At 45.3% G+C, this 16512-nt stretch overlaps 1 protein-coding gene across 1 annotated transcript in view; it reads left to right on the top strand.

Moving 5' to 3' along the window:
- CPEB1 (cytoplasmic polyadenylation element binding protein 1) overlaps window positions 1-10028 on the top strand; it is a 33400-nt gene extending 23372 nt beyond the window's left edge. Inside the window, exons 8-11 of the mRNA XM_063142339.1 lie at window positions 4340-4538; window positions 5821-5915; window positions 8389-8469; window positions 8618-10028. Of these exons, the coding sequence (XP_062998409.1) occupies window positions 4340-4538; window positions 5821-5915; window positions 8389-8469; window positions 8618-8728 (486 nt within the window). The 3' untranslated portion in view covers window positions 8729-10028. The remainder of the gene's footprint in view (window positions 1-4339; window positions 4539-5820; window positions 5916-8388; window positions 8470-8617) is intronic.
- Window positions 10029-16512: the final 6484 nt, after the last annotated feature.

Genomic DNA, 16512 nt, shown 5'->3' with positions numbered 1-16512 from the left:
TTGGGGCTGTTCGCACAAGACGTTAACCCACGGTCAGTGGTTGAGTGTGGGTTGTTTGTTCAACCATAGGTTAGCATGTTGTCTGAACCCAGGACATTTTCCACAGGGTGGCTTGCTAACCATCCTGAACAACCCAACAACAAACCATGGATTCTCAAGGTGGCTTGTTCAAGAAAAATAAGTCTCACTCTATGGTTAATAAGCCAACTTGTGGGAAATGTCCTGAATACAGACAACACACTAACCCATGGTTCAATAAATAACCCACAATTCAACAACAACCAACACTCAACCACTGAATGTGAGTTAGCATGTTGTCCGAACCCATACGTTATCTTGAAGCATTGGCTGTGTGTGCTCTTTAATGCTTCTGGTCACTTCCTTTGTAGACTACTGTCATAGAATCATAGAATAGCAGAGTTGGAAGGGGCCTACAAGGCCATCGAGTCCAACCCCCTGCTCAATGCAGGAATCCACCCTAAAGCATCCCTGACAGATGGTTGTCCAGCTGCCTCTTGAAGGCCTCTAGTGTGGGAGAGCCCACAACCTCCCTAGGTAACTGATTCCATTGTCGCACTGCTCTAACAGTCAAGAAGTTTTTCCTGATGTCCAGCTGGAATCTGGCTTCCTTTAACTTGAGCCCGTTATTCCATGTCCTGCACTCTGGGAGGATAGAGAAGAGATCCTGGCCCTCCTCTGTGTGACAACCTTTTAAGTATTTGAAGTGTGCTATCATGTCTCCCCTCAATCTTCTCTTCTCCAGGCTAAACATGCCCAGTTCTTTCAGTCTTTCTTCACAGGGCTTTGTTTCCAGACCCCTGATCATCCTCGTTGCCCTCCTCTGAACACGCTCCAGCTTGTCTGCGTCCTTCTTGAATTGTGGAGCCCAGAACTGGACGCAATACTCTAGATGAGGCCTAACCAGGGCCGAATAGAGAGGAACCAGTACCTCACGTGATTTGGAAGCTATACTTCTATTAATGCAGCCCAAAATAGCATTGGCCTTTCTTGCAGCCATATCGCACTGTTGGCTCATATTCAGCTTGTGATCTACAACAATTCCAAGATCCTTCTCGTTTGTAGTACTGCTGAGCCAAGTGTCCCCCATCTTGTAACTGTGCCTTTGGTTTCTATTTCCTAAATGTAGAACTTGGCATTTATCCCTATTAAATTTCATCCTGTTGTTTTCAGCCCAGCACTCCAGCCTATCAAGATCACTTTGAAGTTTGTTTCTGTCTTCCAGGGTATTAGCTATCCCACCCAATTTTGTGTCATCTGCAAATTTGATCAGCGTTCCCTGCACCTCCTCATCCAAATCATTAATAAAAATGTTGAAGAGCACTGGGCCCAGGACTGAGCCCTGCGGCACCCCACTCGTTGCCTCTCCCCAGTTTGACAACGTTCCATTGATAAGTACTCTTTGAGTCTGATTCTGTAGCCAACTGTGAATCCACCTAATAGTTGTTCCATCTAGCCTACTTTTAGCTAGTTTGTTAATCAGAATGTCATGTGGTACTTTGTCAAAAGCTTTGCTGAAGTCAAGATATATGACATCCACAGCGTTCCCACGGTCCACAAGGGAGGTTACCTTATCAAAAAATGAGATCAAATTTGTCTGAAAGGACTTGTTCTTGACAAATCCATGTTGGCTTCTAGTGATCACCGCATTGATTTCAAGGTGTTTACAGATTGACTTCTTTATAATCTGCTCCAGAATTTTCCCAGGGATGGATGTCAGACTGACTGGTCTATAGTTCCCAGGTTCCTCCTTTTTGGCCTTTTTGAAGATAGGGACAACATTAGCCCTCCTCCAGTCGTCCGGCACCTCACCCGTCTTCCATGATTTTGCAAAGATAATAGACAAAGGTTCTGAGAGTTCGTCTGCTAGCTCCTTCATTACTCTAGGATGCAGTTCATCGGGCCCTGGAGATTTGAACTCATTCAAGGAAATTAAGTGTTCTTTGACCATTTGTTTATCAATCTCAAACTGTAATCCTGCCCCCTCAACTTCTGCTTCACTTTTTCCAGGGGGGGTCATAGACCCGCTTTTGGGAGAAGACTGAGGCAAAGTAGGAATTGAGCACTTCAGCCTTTTCTTTGTCATCTGTTAACAATTTGCCATCATTAAGCAGTTGAACCGCCATTTTTTTCCTCTGTCTTTTACTACTCACATATCTGAAGAAAGCCTTTTTATTGCTTTTAGCATCCCTCGCTAATCTCAGCTCATTCTGAGCTTTAGCCTTCCTGACGCCATTTCGGCACTTCTGCGCCACTTGTCTGTATTCTTCTTTTGTAGCCTGGCCTTCCTTCCACTTCCTATATGTATCCCTTTTTGTTTTCAGGTCATCTCTAAGCTTTTTGTGGAGCCACATTGGTTTCCTCTGTTGTCTTCTATCTTTTCTCCTTGTTGGAATTGTTTGTAACTGTGCCTTTAAAATTTCCTTTTTTAAATACTCCCACCCATCCTGCACTCCTTTTCTCATTAGGCTCATTTGCCATGGGACGTTACTTATCATAGTTCTGAGTTTATTAAAATCAGCTTTGCTAAAATCCAGAGTATGTGTATGCCTACACTCAACTTTTGTCTCCTTCATAATCAAGAATTCAAGTATGACGTGGTCACTTTCCCCCAGAGTTCCCGTAACTGCCACTTTATCCACTAAGTCATCCCTATTGGTCAATATCAAGTCAAGGATTGCCGATCCTCTAGTTCCTTCCTCCACTTTCTGTAGGAGAAAGTTATCACCCACACATGTCAGGAATTTCTTGGAAGGGCCACTTTTGGCAGTATTGGTCTCCCAACAGATATGAGGGTAATTGAAGTCCCCCATCACTACTACATCACACTTCCTTGAAGCACTGGCAATTTGTTTCTCAAAAGTTTCATCCTCTTCTTCTCCTTGATTGGGTGGTCTGTCATGAAGGAAGGGTTGGTTTCCAATTTATACAAAGGAGGATTGTTCCACAGGTTGTGTAGTTGTTGGCTTCAGACATGTAGCTTGAGTGTGGAGAGACAGACAGCAGCACCTTATGAATAGTGCTTCTTCTGAAGTCCTCTAAACATCAGGGGGTCAATGAAAAAGATGGACTTCAGCAGCAGCACTGGTTGTGTCTTGTACGGGGTGATAGATGCTGGCCGAAACGGCTTGTAAGCCTGTCTTGTTAGACAGCAAAGCTCCACGTTGATCTTTCTCAACAATGGGCTCTTGTGCAGGGGGTGACTGGATGAGCAGTAAATTCATGAACAATGCAGTCTATTGCTGGTTTGGCTTCTGACTCCCTGCCCAAGGATGTCTCCTTGCATCTTAACCAGGCTCGTCCCCTCCAACAACTAGGTAAAGATAACCCATTTGGCTTCCATGGACTTTCTTTTTTTAAACCTAGAGCAGGATCCAAAATGATCCAGAACTCTTCATCAGGCTCGGTGGTACAAAAAGCAGGGGTTGGGGGAAGAAGCAGAAAAGTCAAAACCCCTTTTCCAAAACAGCTGGCCAACTTTCAGAAATGGAGATCAGCTATTGCTTCTCTATCCCAAAAATGCGTTGCTAGCTGTAATACCTGCAACACCTACCACTGATTAATTCATCCACACTGCAGACCTAAACTGAAAGACCTCATGGACACAACATGTGGACAGATTTTGGGACTTCTCTGTTTCTTCCCCTGCTTTTTGTACTGCCAAGTCTGATGAAGAGTTCTGGAGAACTCAAAAGCTTGCACAGTTTTGTGACAATTTGGGTTGGTCTGAGTTAACTGTGGCTATTACCCTGGAATAACTGTAAGCCTCTCACATAAATGTTGGACATGGGCTGGTTTGGACATGTTGGCTATTGACAGTGAGAACTCCCTTAGAGTTCTGACAGAAACCCAAGAGTGGATTCACTGTCCCGCTAACATCAGAGCCACCAGCCTCCACTGGCTATTGACTGCTTGAAAAGTTAGGACAATTGAGTTCTAGTTGGAAGGCAGGCATGTCAAAATGGTAAGACATTTTGGGTTGGCTGTGTGCTTTGGGTAAAAGCCAACACAAGTCCTGCTTAGGGTAGACCCATTGAAATGAATGGGACTTCACTTAGACCCATTGAAACGAATGGGACTTCACTTAGACCCATTGAAACGAATGGGACTTCACTTAGACCCATTGAAATGAATGGGACTTCAGCTAGACATGATTAACTTAAATCCCATTCATTTAATGGGAACACACGAAGAAGGTCTTAGGTTGGATTTTGCCGTTTGAATCTTGCATTTTAAGAAACTGTTCTTAAGGGGAAGGAAAGAGATGAAGTGGTTTGTGGATGACTTGAACAACGCAGAGCCTTTTTGGGGGTGGCTTCAGGTGCAGGTGATCCCGTGGGTCCTGGCAGACAGCAACTTTGTGCGTAGCCCAACTCAGAGGCTTGATCCTGGCAAAACCGTCTTCGTGGGAGCTCTTCATGGGATGCTGAACGCCGAGGCCTTAGCAGGGATCCTCAATGACCTGTTTGGCGGCGTGGTGTATGCAGGTATTGACACAGACAAGCACAAGTACCCTATTGGTAAGTGAGACCAATCAATAACTTATCAATTCATTCTTTGGTGATATTGGGGAGGGAGCTCAGAGTTTCAGCATGACTGACTTTCCCTGGTCAAAAAAGTGTAAAGTTCTATCCTGAGAAAAGAGGTCAGTCTTGAATGGCTCAGTTTCAAATTTCCATCCAGTTTATTTATTTTTATTACAGTATTTATAAACCGCTCCACATTGAGAGATACCGAAGTAGTGTGCAATCAAGTAAAACAAAGAATACAACAAGTTACAGTAAAAGCAAATAGATAATAAAACAGTGGCTGGGATTGACTCATCAGGCAGGAAATGCTTGCCGGGGGGGGAAATGTTTCCAGCAAACACCGAAAACAACGTAGCGTAGGTACATTCCTGTTCTCAGCTGGAAGAGCATTCCATATGGTAAGAGTCACCACACAAAAGGCCCTACTCCTGGTAGTTAACAGGTGGATCTCTGACCCACGCGGGATCACCAGCAGAGCCCGAGCCAGGATACCACCAAATGATTAGTTTGGTGGGTGGCTTGTGATCACTTTGGCTGAACGGCTTCCCTCTGGCTCGGCTGTTTCCGACAAGGACTCAATGGCTACTAGTCCTGATGGCTGTGTGCTACCTCCAGTATTACAGGCAGTAAGCCTATATAATACACTAGTTGCTGGGGAACACGGGTGGGAGGGCACTGTTGCACTGGTGTCCTGCTTGTGGGACCCTGGTCAACAGCTAGTTGCCCACTGTATGAACAGAGTGCTTGACTAGATGGACCCTTGGTTTGATCCAGCAGGGCTCTTCCAATGTTCTTAAGGACTTAAATGCTTGATGAGTTGCTTTTTCTCCCTGCCCCCAAACCTTCAGAATGGGACAGGCCAGGGTTACAGGATCTCAGGGCTTGGGTTCAAACGTGGCCCTACTGGGACCCCAAGGTGACCATGCCCCGTTCGCCCTCAGCCACTGATCATTTGGTGGTTTACTGTCTCTTGTGCTGTTTTCCTCCCTTTCTAAAAAGTTGATACACCTCTCCTAAGGCCTAGCTCTTGGCAGTCAGAGATGGCTGAATTCCCAGTCCATATTGCAATTTTTTTTAGCCATAATTCCATTCCCGCATTAAGCGGTGACGTGTATTTAGCTCTGAGCACTTGCATTTTCTCTCTGTCCCCTCCCAGTGTGGCAGATCTTGCAATAAGTTTTGCAGCTGCTGACTCATAAATGTTGCTCATGGCTATGTGCAGATGGTTCCTTGGGCTGCATATTTTTTTACTAACGGTCTGGTTTGATTTCAGGATCTGGCCGTGTCACCTTCAACAACCAGCGCAGCTATCTGAAAGCAGTAAGTGCTGCGTTTGTGGAGATCAAAACAACCAAGTTCACAAAAAAGGTACAATGCGTCAATTGAAAATACCAGCTCTGCAGTATGTTTGTTAGCAGGGATACTAAAACTAGGCCTTGCTGCGGTTGGTCTGTATCAGAGCTGAGACTCTTGGTGAAATGATAATGCATCCCGGAGTCCTCAGCAGAAGGGGGAGAGTCTACTAGAATTACAAATTTAAGCTATAAGGACTCTTCTGCCTGCCCCAATTACTGAGGCCAGCAAGGAAGGCTGTAGAGAGTTGGAAAGCAGTGTTGTTGTTTATTCGTTCAGTCGCTTCCGACTCTTCGTGACTTCATGGACCAGCCCACGCCAGAGCTTTCTGTCGGCCGTCGCCACCCCTAGCTCTCCCAAGATCAAGTCTGTCACCTCCAGAATATCATCCATCCATCTTGCCCTTGGTCGCCCCCTCTTCCTTTTGCCTTCCACTTTCCCTAGTAAAGTTTGAAAGGAGTCAGATTACAGGTCCATTTAACCAAGCGCTGTTTTTCTCATAATAAAGGTTGTCTTCCAACTCTCTTCTGACCTGGACATGTTAGCAATTGAGCATGGGACCTTCTCCAAATAAAGTGGACGTGTCACCACTAAGCTGTGATACCCTCTCCAGGATCTAGCCTAGAGAAAACCTGTCTTTAGCTCTGCTTTTGAGCAGTAATAAAAAAATATTTGAGGGAGTGCCTCTCCCTGGTGCACATCTGCCTGAGAATTAAGATCTACCTGCCCCCATGTGATTTCAGAGCCACTATATTTTATTTACAATATTTATATACCGCTCCCCATTCAGGAATTTCAGAGTAAAAACACAATAAAAGTACATTTTAAAAGAAACAAGGTTACAAAATAAACCACGGCTGGGCGCTAAAGGAAGGCTTCCTGGAACAACATTTTCAGGAGGTGCTGGAAGGAATACGAGGTTGGCACGTGCCTGACCTCCAGAGGCAGGAAATCCCATCGGATTGTCTTTCACGCCCTCATATACACAACACAGACTCTCCCCTCCTGAAAAAGCCTGCTGTGTAGCATTTAGGCTTTTTAAAAGCCTCAGTGAACACCAATGACCACGGTGGTTAAGCATTTGGAGCTAAACGTTATGGCTTAGCGTGTCGTGTGAACCATTCCTAACTATGGTGGCTACATAACCACGATTTAAACACACTCACCATTTGCTGCAAAAGGATTAGTTCCCTAACCATGGTTTAGCGTGTTGACTGAACAGGGCCAGGGAAGAAACTGGCAGGCCATTTTTGGTGAATTCTTGCAGGTCACATTTAGTCCATGGGGCAAAGATTCCTCACATGTTATTTATACACTTTTTTCTAGCTTGCACCCTGAATTACATGCAGTGTACTGGTTAGAGTTCAGACAGAGACTTGGGAGACCCGGGTTTTTGTCCCCACTTGGCCATTAAGCTCCCTGGGTAACTTTGGGCCAGCCACTGACTCACAGCCTTACCTACCTACCAGGGTTGTTGTTGTGAGGATAAAATTCAAAGGAGGACCATGTAAGCCACCTGCGGTTCCTTGCAAGAGGAAAAAAAGGTGGGCTATAAATGAAACAACAATTAAAAATAAAATGTCAATTTAAAATGTAATCAGCATTTCTAACAAAAAGGGGGGGGTGTAATTCCTTTTGACAGATGCAACCCAAGGATTTTGTTTGATTGCACTATAAAGTCTGGGATATATATATGTATATATAAGTGAGGCACACAAATGAATGCATCCCGGCTGTGTAGTCTGGTTGCTGCATATCATACGCAAAGTTCTGGTTCTTCTTTTGAATGGTTGTGACATTCTGTCTTGTGTACTGAGGTTGAGGCAGACGCTGCTTTCTTCCCTTGTCAAACCTGCTGAGCGTTAAGCCAGAATCCAAATCTCCCCGTAGATGACAGGCGCTGTGCTGCAGAGGGTCAACTTAAAGATGGCTGTATTCATGCTCGCTCGGTGTCAGCATCATGTCACCTGAATGCATAAATACTGCAAGGGCAGGGCAAAAAAAAAGAAAGAGTATGGGAGGCTGCACCTAGCTGATCTACATATTTCATGGAAAGCTCGCTCGCTCTCGCTCTAACCCCCCCCCACTTGGGGGGAAAGGTATTGACCTTATCCCAGACATTCACCCCTACCGTTCTCTTCTGGAGAAAAAGGGCAGGAAAAGTGAGTGAAGTTTGTCCTATTGAGGTTAACCACAACTGCCCCCTCCAAAATGTGTCCTTGCATTTGTTTCTGCAGGAACATGCAAAACTCTCTGAGCTTTGGCTTTGCTGCCTTGAGTGCCATTTCCTAGTAGAACTGCAGGATATAAATAATTGGCCTTTATTTGTTCCGATTGCAGTGCTTTTCTGATCTTAGCCCTGTGTCCTCCTTCCCCCGATAACTTCGCAGTATGAGCTGTACCCATCCTGTGTCTGCCTCTACCCCTCCTCTCCTCCCTCTAGTCCTTGGTGTTACTTGGCTTTCATTTACTTCTCTCTCCTGGGCAGGTTCAAATTGACCCATACCTAGAAGATGCCATGTGTCAAGTGTGCCGGTCTCAGCCAGGCCCCTTCTTCTGCAGAGACCAGGTAGCGTTCTTCTTGTGATCATTTTTGTGGGCAAAAAAGGATCCCCGTGTTCCTGCTGCAGATCTTTAATAACATGGGAAGCCCGTAGAGCTTGTACCAGACTGATGCTTCTTGCTTCTCTCTCGTCCTCTTTCTCCCTCCCGCCTAGGTCTGCTTCAAGTACTTCTGTCGCTGCTGCTGGCATTGGAAACATTCCATGGATATCTTGAATCACCACCGCCCACTAATGCGCAACCAGAAGAACAGAGACACCAGCTAGAGCAGTGGCAGGGGGGTGGGGGCACCAGAAGCTGCTGCAGTTTGCCGGTGGAAGCTCTTCTGTTTACCTGCCACAGGAAGAGAGCCCAGGGTTGCTTGCCGGTGCCACTCCCAGGTTTAGGGGAATGCCCGTCCGAAGGACTAACGGGGAATCTTGCCTTCACGTTTGCACTTGCTGGTCTTTATTTGTTTCTGCACTTAATGCACAGTGAATTTTTGTCGGGGGGGTTGTTTGGGGTTTTTTGAGAGGGGAGGGCCCCTCAAATGATTCTGCAGTTCCCAGACTTTGGTCCCTTGTTGCTGACAAGAAGCATAAAGGGGCCATGTGTTGAGAAGGTATTGAATGCAGATGCCTTCACCTCGGTTTCTTATTTATCAAGGGCCCTTTTTTACATTCCTTGCAATACTGATGTTAATAATGCAGGTCTCATTGGCTACGTTTTTTTGCAGTTGCCATACAGTGCCTTTCCATTCATTTAACCCCCCCATCTGAACGGAATAAACTGAATGTTCAGTTGGTGTTTTTTACTGTAACAACAAGGAGACTTTGTTCTTCACTTAAACCAAATCATATTTCATATTTTACGCTCCAGGATTTTTACCAGTTCCTTTTTACACTCTTGAAATGGTTTTTAAGTCATTTGAGACTAGATTTTTTTTTCTTTCCTGGCAGCTTTTAACATCATTGCAACTTGTGTCTGGGAGCTGTTAGTTTAAAAAAAAAAAAAAAGTTTCCCAGTTGTGAATAGCAGTATTTGCAACCCAGAAGGATAGAATTTTTGGATTTTGAAACTGGACCGGATAAACGATCTTTGAGCTGCTGTATATAGTTCGTTGCACTTTAAGTTGCACTTCAGGGGGCTTGATAAAAAGGTTTTTAATCACAAAGTCACAAGACTTCAATTTTCTTTTTATAACTGAGCTGATTTAAGGGGTTGCGCTTTGGTAGGGCAGGCAGTGGTTCCTAGGGAGCCCTTTTCTGTTTAGAGGGGAGAGAATAACCCTTAAGGGAGTTACCAAGGAGCAACGTAGCCCACAGATTGTGCCGGGAGTTGAAGTTTTGATTTTGTTTCATTTTTCCCCCCCTCTATTGGAAGCTGTGTGCCAAAGAGCCAGTGTCATAAGCTCTCCCTTCTTTCCTGCTGAGCTGATGTTGCATATTCCAGCTGCTCTTTGTGGGTTTTTGTGATGCAGTATGTGAAGTCTCTACCTCATTGTAGTATATGCAGGCAAGACTGCACTCTCCTACAGATGTGTGGAGTAAGCTGTGATGTAGTTCTTGGCACATAATAAACACGTTGCAGCAGATTGTCGGCTGTTCTTTCTCTTTTAAGGGCAGCTCTGACGTGCATACCTGGGGGATTTCCCAAGGGGCTGCTGAGTGTTAGGCCTGGTTCTCACGTAATGCTAATGGTTTGTTTATTTAATCCATAGTTGGTTTCCCTACCCAGGGTTTATCTGTGGTTTATTTATTTATTATTTATTTATTTTATTTATTTATTTATTTATTACATTTCTATACCGCCCAATAGCCGGAGCTCTCTGGGCGGTTCACAAAAATTAAAAACATTCAAAGTATAAAACAACAGTATAAAACCATAATATAAAATACAATATAAAAGCGCAACCAGATAAAAACAGCAGCAATGCAAAATTACAAATTTAAAACACCAAGTTAAAATTTATTTATAGACTCTTAAAATGCTGGGAGAATAAAAAGGTCTTCACCTGGCGTCTAAAAGCATATAATGTAGGTGCCAAGCGAACCTCCTTAGGGAGCTCATTCCACAGCCGAGAAGGCCTTCTTCCTGGTAGCCACCTGCCTCACTTCCTTTGGCAGGGGCTCATGGAGAAGGACCCCTGAGGATGACCTTAGGGTCCGGGCAGGTACATATGGGAGGAGGCGTTCCTTCAGATAGCCTGGCCCCAAGCCGTTTAGGGCTTTAAATGTTAATACCAGCACTTTGAATCGGCCCGGGCCTGGACTGGCAGCCAATGAAGCTGGAAAAGGACTGGCGTAATGTGGTCTCGTCGGCCAGTCCCTGTTAGTAAGCGTGCTGCCCTGTTTTGTACCAGTTGTAGTTTCTGGACCGTTTTCAAAGGCAGCCCCACGTATAACGCATTGCAGTAATCCAAACGAGAGGTTATTAGAGCATGGATAACTGTAGCTAGGTTTCTTTCCTCAATCCATGGGTTGTTGGCTTTCCTCCTCCTCTGCCCATCTGTTGTGTTTGCTGCAACAGACTTAACAGGGCTACCCCTCTGAAATCTATGAAATACTTGTGTGGAATACAGGTAATCCTGCCTAGGTGATGTTTCGAACTCAGTGAGAGAAGTTGGGAATCCCAAGGCAAATTTGAACTATAGCAGGCACTATGCCAACAAAAAGGTTTCAAAGGGCAGACTCCAGCATGAGCCTACTGACTAGCAAGTCATTAGTAAATTTGACACTTTGGAACTTGGAATCGATAGAGATCTGGAGTGGTTAGCTCTGGATAGAAAGTCAACTCCATTTTTAAATGTGTGTTTGACGCTAGGCAATGAAGAACTCGTGGGACTCCTGCCCCACAAGTTCACTGAGTGTCGCCTGCCTGGTCCTGTTCCAAGGGCCGAGTGCTGCCTGGCTGGCCCTAACCCAAGAGGGCCTTTAAGGCCGCGATTGGCATGGTGGTGGGGAGGCAAACTATGCTTTCCAGAACCCCCAGGAAAGAGCTTACACTCCTTTCTCCCCCGCCCCCACCCCGCACCAATCATGGCCTGAAAGCACCTCTTAAAACTTGCATTAAGAAGCCCTTTAAGGCCCCAATTGGCACAGAGGGGAGGGATGCGGGAAAGCAAGCTTTCTGGGCCTCCAGAAGTGCATCAATTCCCCTGACCATGCTAAAGGCAGGGCTGGGGGAATCTACGCACTATCCGGGGGCCTGGGAAGCACACTTTCTCGCGTCCCTCCCACACCAATCGGGGCCTGAAATGGTCTCTTAGCACAAGCGTTAAGAGGCTTTTTCAGGTCCTGATTGGGAGGGGGAGAAGGGTTTCCCCCCTTCTACTATAATGGTGGCCGCCATTAGAGTGGAAGGGGAAAACCCTTCTCTCCCCCCCCCACCCCAGCAGATGGGGGCCTTAAAGGCCATATTAATAGCGCCTTTAAGGCCCCTATCGGGAGGAGGAGAGAAACACAATTTCCCCAAGGGTGGGGGAAATTGTGCGTTTTCTCTCTCCATTTTCCCCTGCTGTGTAAATGGCCGCCCTACATTAACGCAGAAGGAGAAAGGTGATGTGCAGGTCAGGGCGGAAGTGATTTCCACCCAGACCTGCACCCCCTTTGTCCTGCAGGTGCAGTGGGGCAAAAATCTGCCCGGTGCGTCCATCAGGGCTTAGGAGGGTGGGACGCACTGGGCGTCCACTACCCTTGTGGGCCCAGGCGGATTTTCACCCCATCCCTACTTAAAACTGTTCATCTTTCTGGGCCTACCTATTAGTCACCAATGGCTGCCAATCAGAAGGGGTCACATCCTTTATGGATTTGGCCCTAACTTCCTGGCTTCTCAGAAAGTGAACAAAAGCTGCCAATCCTAGAGAAAAGGGCTAATGCAGAAGCATCCCAAAACTTTGTTTCAAAGCTTGCATGCCCACAGCAAAGCAAACAGTGGCTTTGCTAGCCTGCAACCGCTTCTAAAAGCCTGGATTTATTTATTTTTTACTGTTGAGTAGATCAGCGCACTCTCCCTTAGGGACGGTATCATGTTTCCTTCCGACGAACCTATGAATAATGAACGAAGCACCGGGCAGGGGCAGGAGCGCTCCCATGGTAATGAAACCTGAGTTTTCAGAAGCCCTGTGGGGAAGGGCGGCAGGTAGACCCCCTGCAGAAGAAGTTGGATGTTAACCTGCCCAGTGTGAAAGGCATACTCCATTTTGTGACTATAATTACTCAGTCTCCTGGGGAAAGTGCCCCTGGCCCCTTCCACTGTGAATGCAGGGCCTCATTCTGCACTAAACTGGTTCTCTGGCACTCTGCTATTTTGTGTTTCCAGCCATAGATGACTGTGTGTCCAGTTCAGGGCTGGGCCATGGCATTTTATCTATTTTGGATGGATTAAAATCCTGCCCCAAATCATTGTAAACTGAGCAGTGTAAAAATAGCACGTTGCAACAACGAATACGGCACTTCGGGCTGTTTTTTCCTGAAACTGCCTAACACAGCTACTCTTCAGGAAATGGCACATGAAAAGATGATGGACTTGATGAGGATAATTCCAAAATCCGTATTAGTGTAATACCCTTATCAGACGAACCAAATGACATTAAAAAGGGTGCAAGGTTTAGATATCTCCAGGTCTCTTCGTTGGGCAAGAAGTTACAAAAACCAACTTGGAGGGTTGGGTTGGGGTGGAATTGGGGAGGGGAAAATACCCCTTGATGGTGAAGTCACAGTGTCTGCATGTTCAGACCTGGGCCGGAAGTGTTCTCTGCAGCTCCAAAGGGCAGGACTCGAACTAGAATGGTTGCAAAGAGCAAGAAAGATTTTGTCTAAACGTTCAGAGAAATGTCCTAAGACTAAGAGACGTTTGATATTGTAACAGTTGTCTTGGGAGATGGAGGACTTGTTTTTGCTGAAAATACTTTAGCAGAGAAGTCGGATGGCTATCTGCCAGGGATGTTGAAGTTGAAGGATTCTGGCACTGAGCAGGGCTTGGATTAGAGACGATCTTCCAAACCCCATCTGTTCCTTTCAACCAGTAAGTGTTGGAGGAGGAGGTGGAAGGATCTTGGTACAGGCTACAGAAGGTGCATCATTACTTCTCTTGGATTTTATTTAATAATTTCTATACTGACCAATAACTGAAGCTTTCTGGGCGGTTTGCAAAAATGAAAACCGCAAGGTACAGCATGAAATATAAAATATGGAAGCTTAAAACCACAATATAAAAGTACAACCAGAATGAAACCTAGCAGCAATGCAGAGGTTTAAAATACAGACTTTAAACAGCAGAGCTAAAAGACCAGGATGCTAAAGTTGTAAAATAATATAAAACAATATAAAAGTATCAACCTAGGAATATACGAAGAGCCCTGCCAAATCAGATCAAAGGCTTATCTTGTCTGGAATTCGGTTCCTCCAGTGGCCAATCAGATGTCTCTGGGAAGCCCATGAGTGGGACATGAAGACAGTAGCCTTCTGCTGCTGTGGTTCCATAGCTGGAGGTGGCATGTAGCCATAATGACTAGTGGTCATTGACAGCCTTATCCTCTGTGAACTTGTCTAATTCCCTTTTAAAATAAATTGGGGTCTTCCACCACGTCTTATCACATGCCTTTCAAAACCTAAATCAGATTTTTTTTGTGGGGGGCGGGGATATAAACAGGGTTATAAGGTTTGGGTATAGGTGATCACAGCTATGCCATTTTGCTGAATAATCCAAATTTGAGCCGGTCTGCCTACTACTCGGGCGGGACTTCGTATGCGGCCAAAGACTTGGTAAATTTGCCAATGCTGCAATGTTTCAGGAAGGGTCACCCTTCTTAGTTGTCTTGAATCCAAAAGAAATGAGGGCAAGTTTGCAAGAGCAATAGCCCAGGCTAGCAAATTCTGAGCATCAGTCAACCTGTCTAGGATGAGTCCTGCACCTACAGGCATGGTCTGGGACAGCTTTCCTCAACCTGGGGCCCACCAGATGTATTGGACTTCCAACACTATGATCCACAACCAGCAGTAGCCCAAGACCTTTGGACAATGCCAGGTGCAGAGGTACCAGGTTCATATCCTGGACAAGCCCTCTGCTGGGGTTGGATGAGAGGAGCCAGGCTTTATCTTTCAGGAAGGACACAAGCTTATTATTATTACAACAACAACATTTAAGTAGGTGGACTAATGGCCTTATTCGGTATAAGGTACCTTGTGATGTTCCTATTAAAAAAATGCATTCTCTGATTTTAGCTGGGGCTTCTGCCATTTGAAGCTTTGACTCACCTGTCTCCCAACTGGTGGAGGTTAGGACCCAGAGGTGCTGCCTTTTTCCGCTAGGTCACTTTAGCCATTTGTCTACTGTGCTCTGCCTTGGTTGCAGCACACTTATGAAGCATGCACCGAGCGCACCAGCCTCTCCTACCAGCAACCAACAGGTACCTGCAGGAGAAATGGGACAAAGCAACTTACCAGGAGCACCGACGAAAGGTACAAATAGGAGCTACAAAGGGGGTAACGTTGGGGTGTCTTGTTACAGGCAGCTTATTATACTGACAGTGCAAGCAAAGGTGGGGGTGAGAGGTGAGTAAAGAATTCAGTTTGCGATCTGTCAAAACATCCGATTCTCAGAAAGAATTCAGGTGAGATGAATCATGCATAATTATCCTGGCTGCTGCCGGCCAGAAAAAAATAGGAGTTGATTAATCATGCAAGTCAATTGATTAATGGATATACCAAGATTTGTTAGCTATCTCAGATAGCATTGTATTTTTTATTTATCACATTTCTATGCCACCTCCATAGCCAAAACACCAGGCAGTTTATAAAGATTAAAAACAAACATACAGTATACAAAGTTTTTGTAAAAAAAACCTATTTACCTACAAGCTCGCAAACAGACCATATACACAGAGACAACATATATCTAAAGGATGGCCAATTATGTATAAGTATGTATTGCTGAGTTCAATGGGGCTTACTCCGAGGAAAAGCTTCGGCTATGGGGCGGTATATAAATGTAATTAGGGTGACCATATGAAAAGGAGGACAGGGCTCCTGTATCTTTAACAGTAAAGTGGAAAAGGGAATTTCAGCAGGTGTCAATTGAAGTGGGTGAAATTCCCTCTTCATCACAACACTTAAAGCTACACTAGCTATAGTAGAGTGGCCAGATACAAAAGAGGCCAGGGCTTCTGCAGCTTTAACTGTTGTGATAAAGAGGGAATTTCACCCTCTTCAATTGACACCTGCTGAAATTCCCTTTTCTATATTACTGTTAAAGCTACAGGAGCCCTGTCCTCCTTTTCATATGGTCACCCTAAATGTAATTAATAAAATAATAAATAAAATGGAGATAGGATTGGAGTCTAAATGTTGCAGCCCTAATCACTAGATATTCTTCCATCAAGAAAGTTCAGAATGGCTTAATCAGCTCCCAGGGGGCTTCTATTCAGCCACTGAATAGATGGCCTGCTTAGCTTCTGGTGTTCCCAGATCATTTACAAGCCTCGACACTTTCTGTATCCGTGTTGGCAAACTCCAACTCTGAAACCTTTTGACTCCAATGCTCCATTTTCTTTCTTTTTTGCTATATTCCATGGCCATATGATCCAGTATTAGTCATGGTTACCACCTCCCTCAAACTCCCACCTATAGCTGCTTTGCTGGATGATATCCCAGCATGAGTCATTTGTGGTTTTGTTACTTATCACTGTGGGGGTGTCAGAGCATGATTTGTACTGCCAATGTGTGATGTGATGTGTGCTGGCTGGAAGAAGCAAGTGTGATGTGAAGGTCCTCAGTTGTGTTGGCCCCGGTCCATTATATCAATCGAAAGATTTAAAATTGGAGTCACTGGCTGGGTTCACACAACACACTAACCCACACTCAAGGTTCAGCTTGGGTTCTTGTTGAACCAGGAAATACTTCCTCACACAGCGCACAGTTAAACTATGAAATTCACTTACACAAGATGTGGTGATGGCCACCAATTTGGATGGCTTTAAAAGAGGGTTGGAAAAATTCCTGGAGAAGAGGGCTACCAATGGCTACTAGTCCTAATGGCTAAGTGTAATCTCCAGTATCAGAGGCAGTAAGCC

This window comes from Elgaria multicarinata, chromosome 16 (genome assembly GCF_023053635.1).
Source record: "Elgaria multicarinata webbii isolate HBS135686 ecotype San Diego chromosome 16, rElgMul1.1.pri, whole genome shotgun sequence".
In the NCBI taxonomy this organism is placed as follows: Eukaryota; Metazoa; Chordata; class Lepidosauria; order Squamata; family Anguidae; genus Elgaria; species Elgaria multicarinata.
The sequence above is the reverse complement of the archived record's forward strand: the minus strand, read 5'-3'. Positions and strand labels throughout refer to the sequence as shown.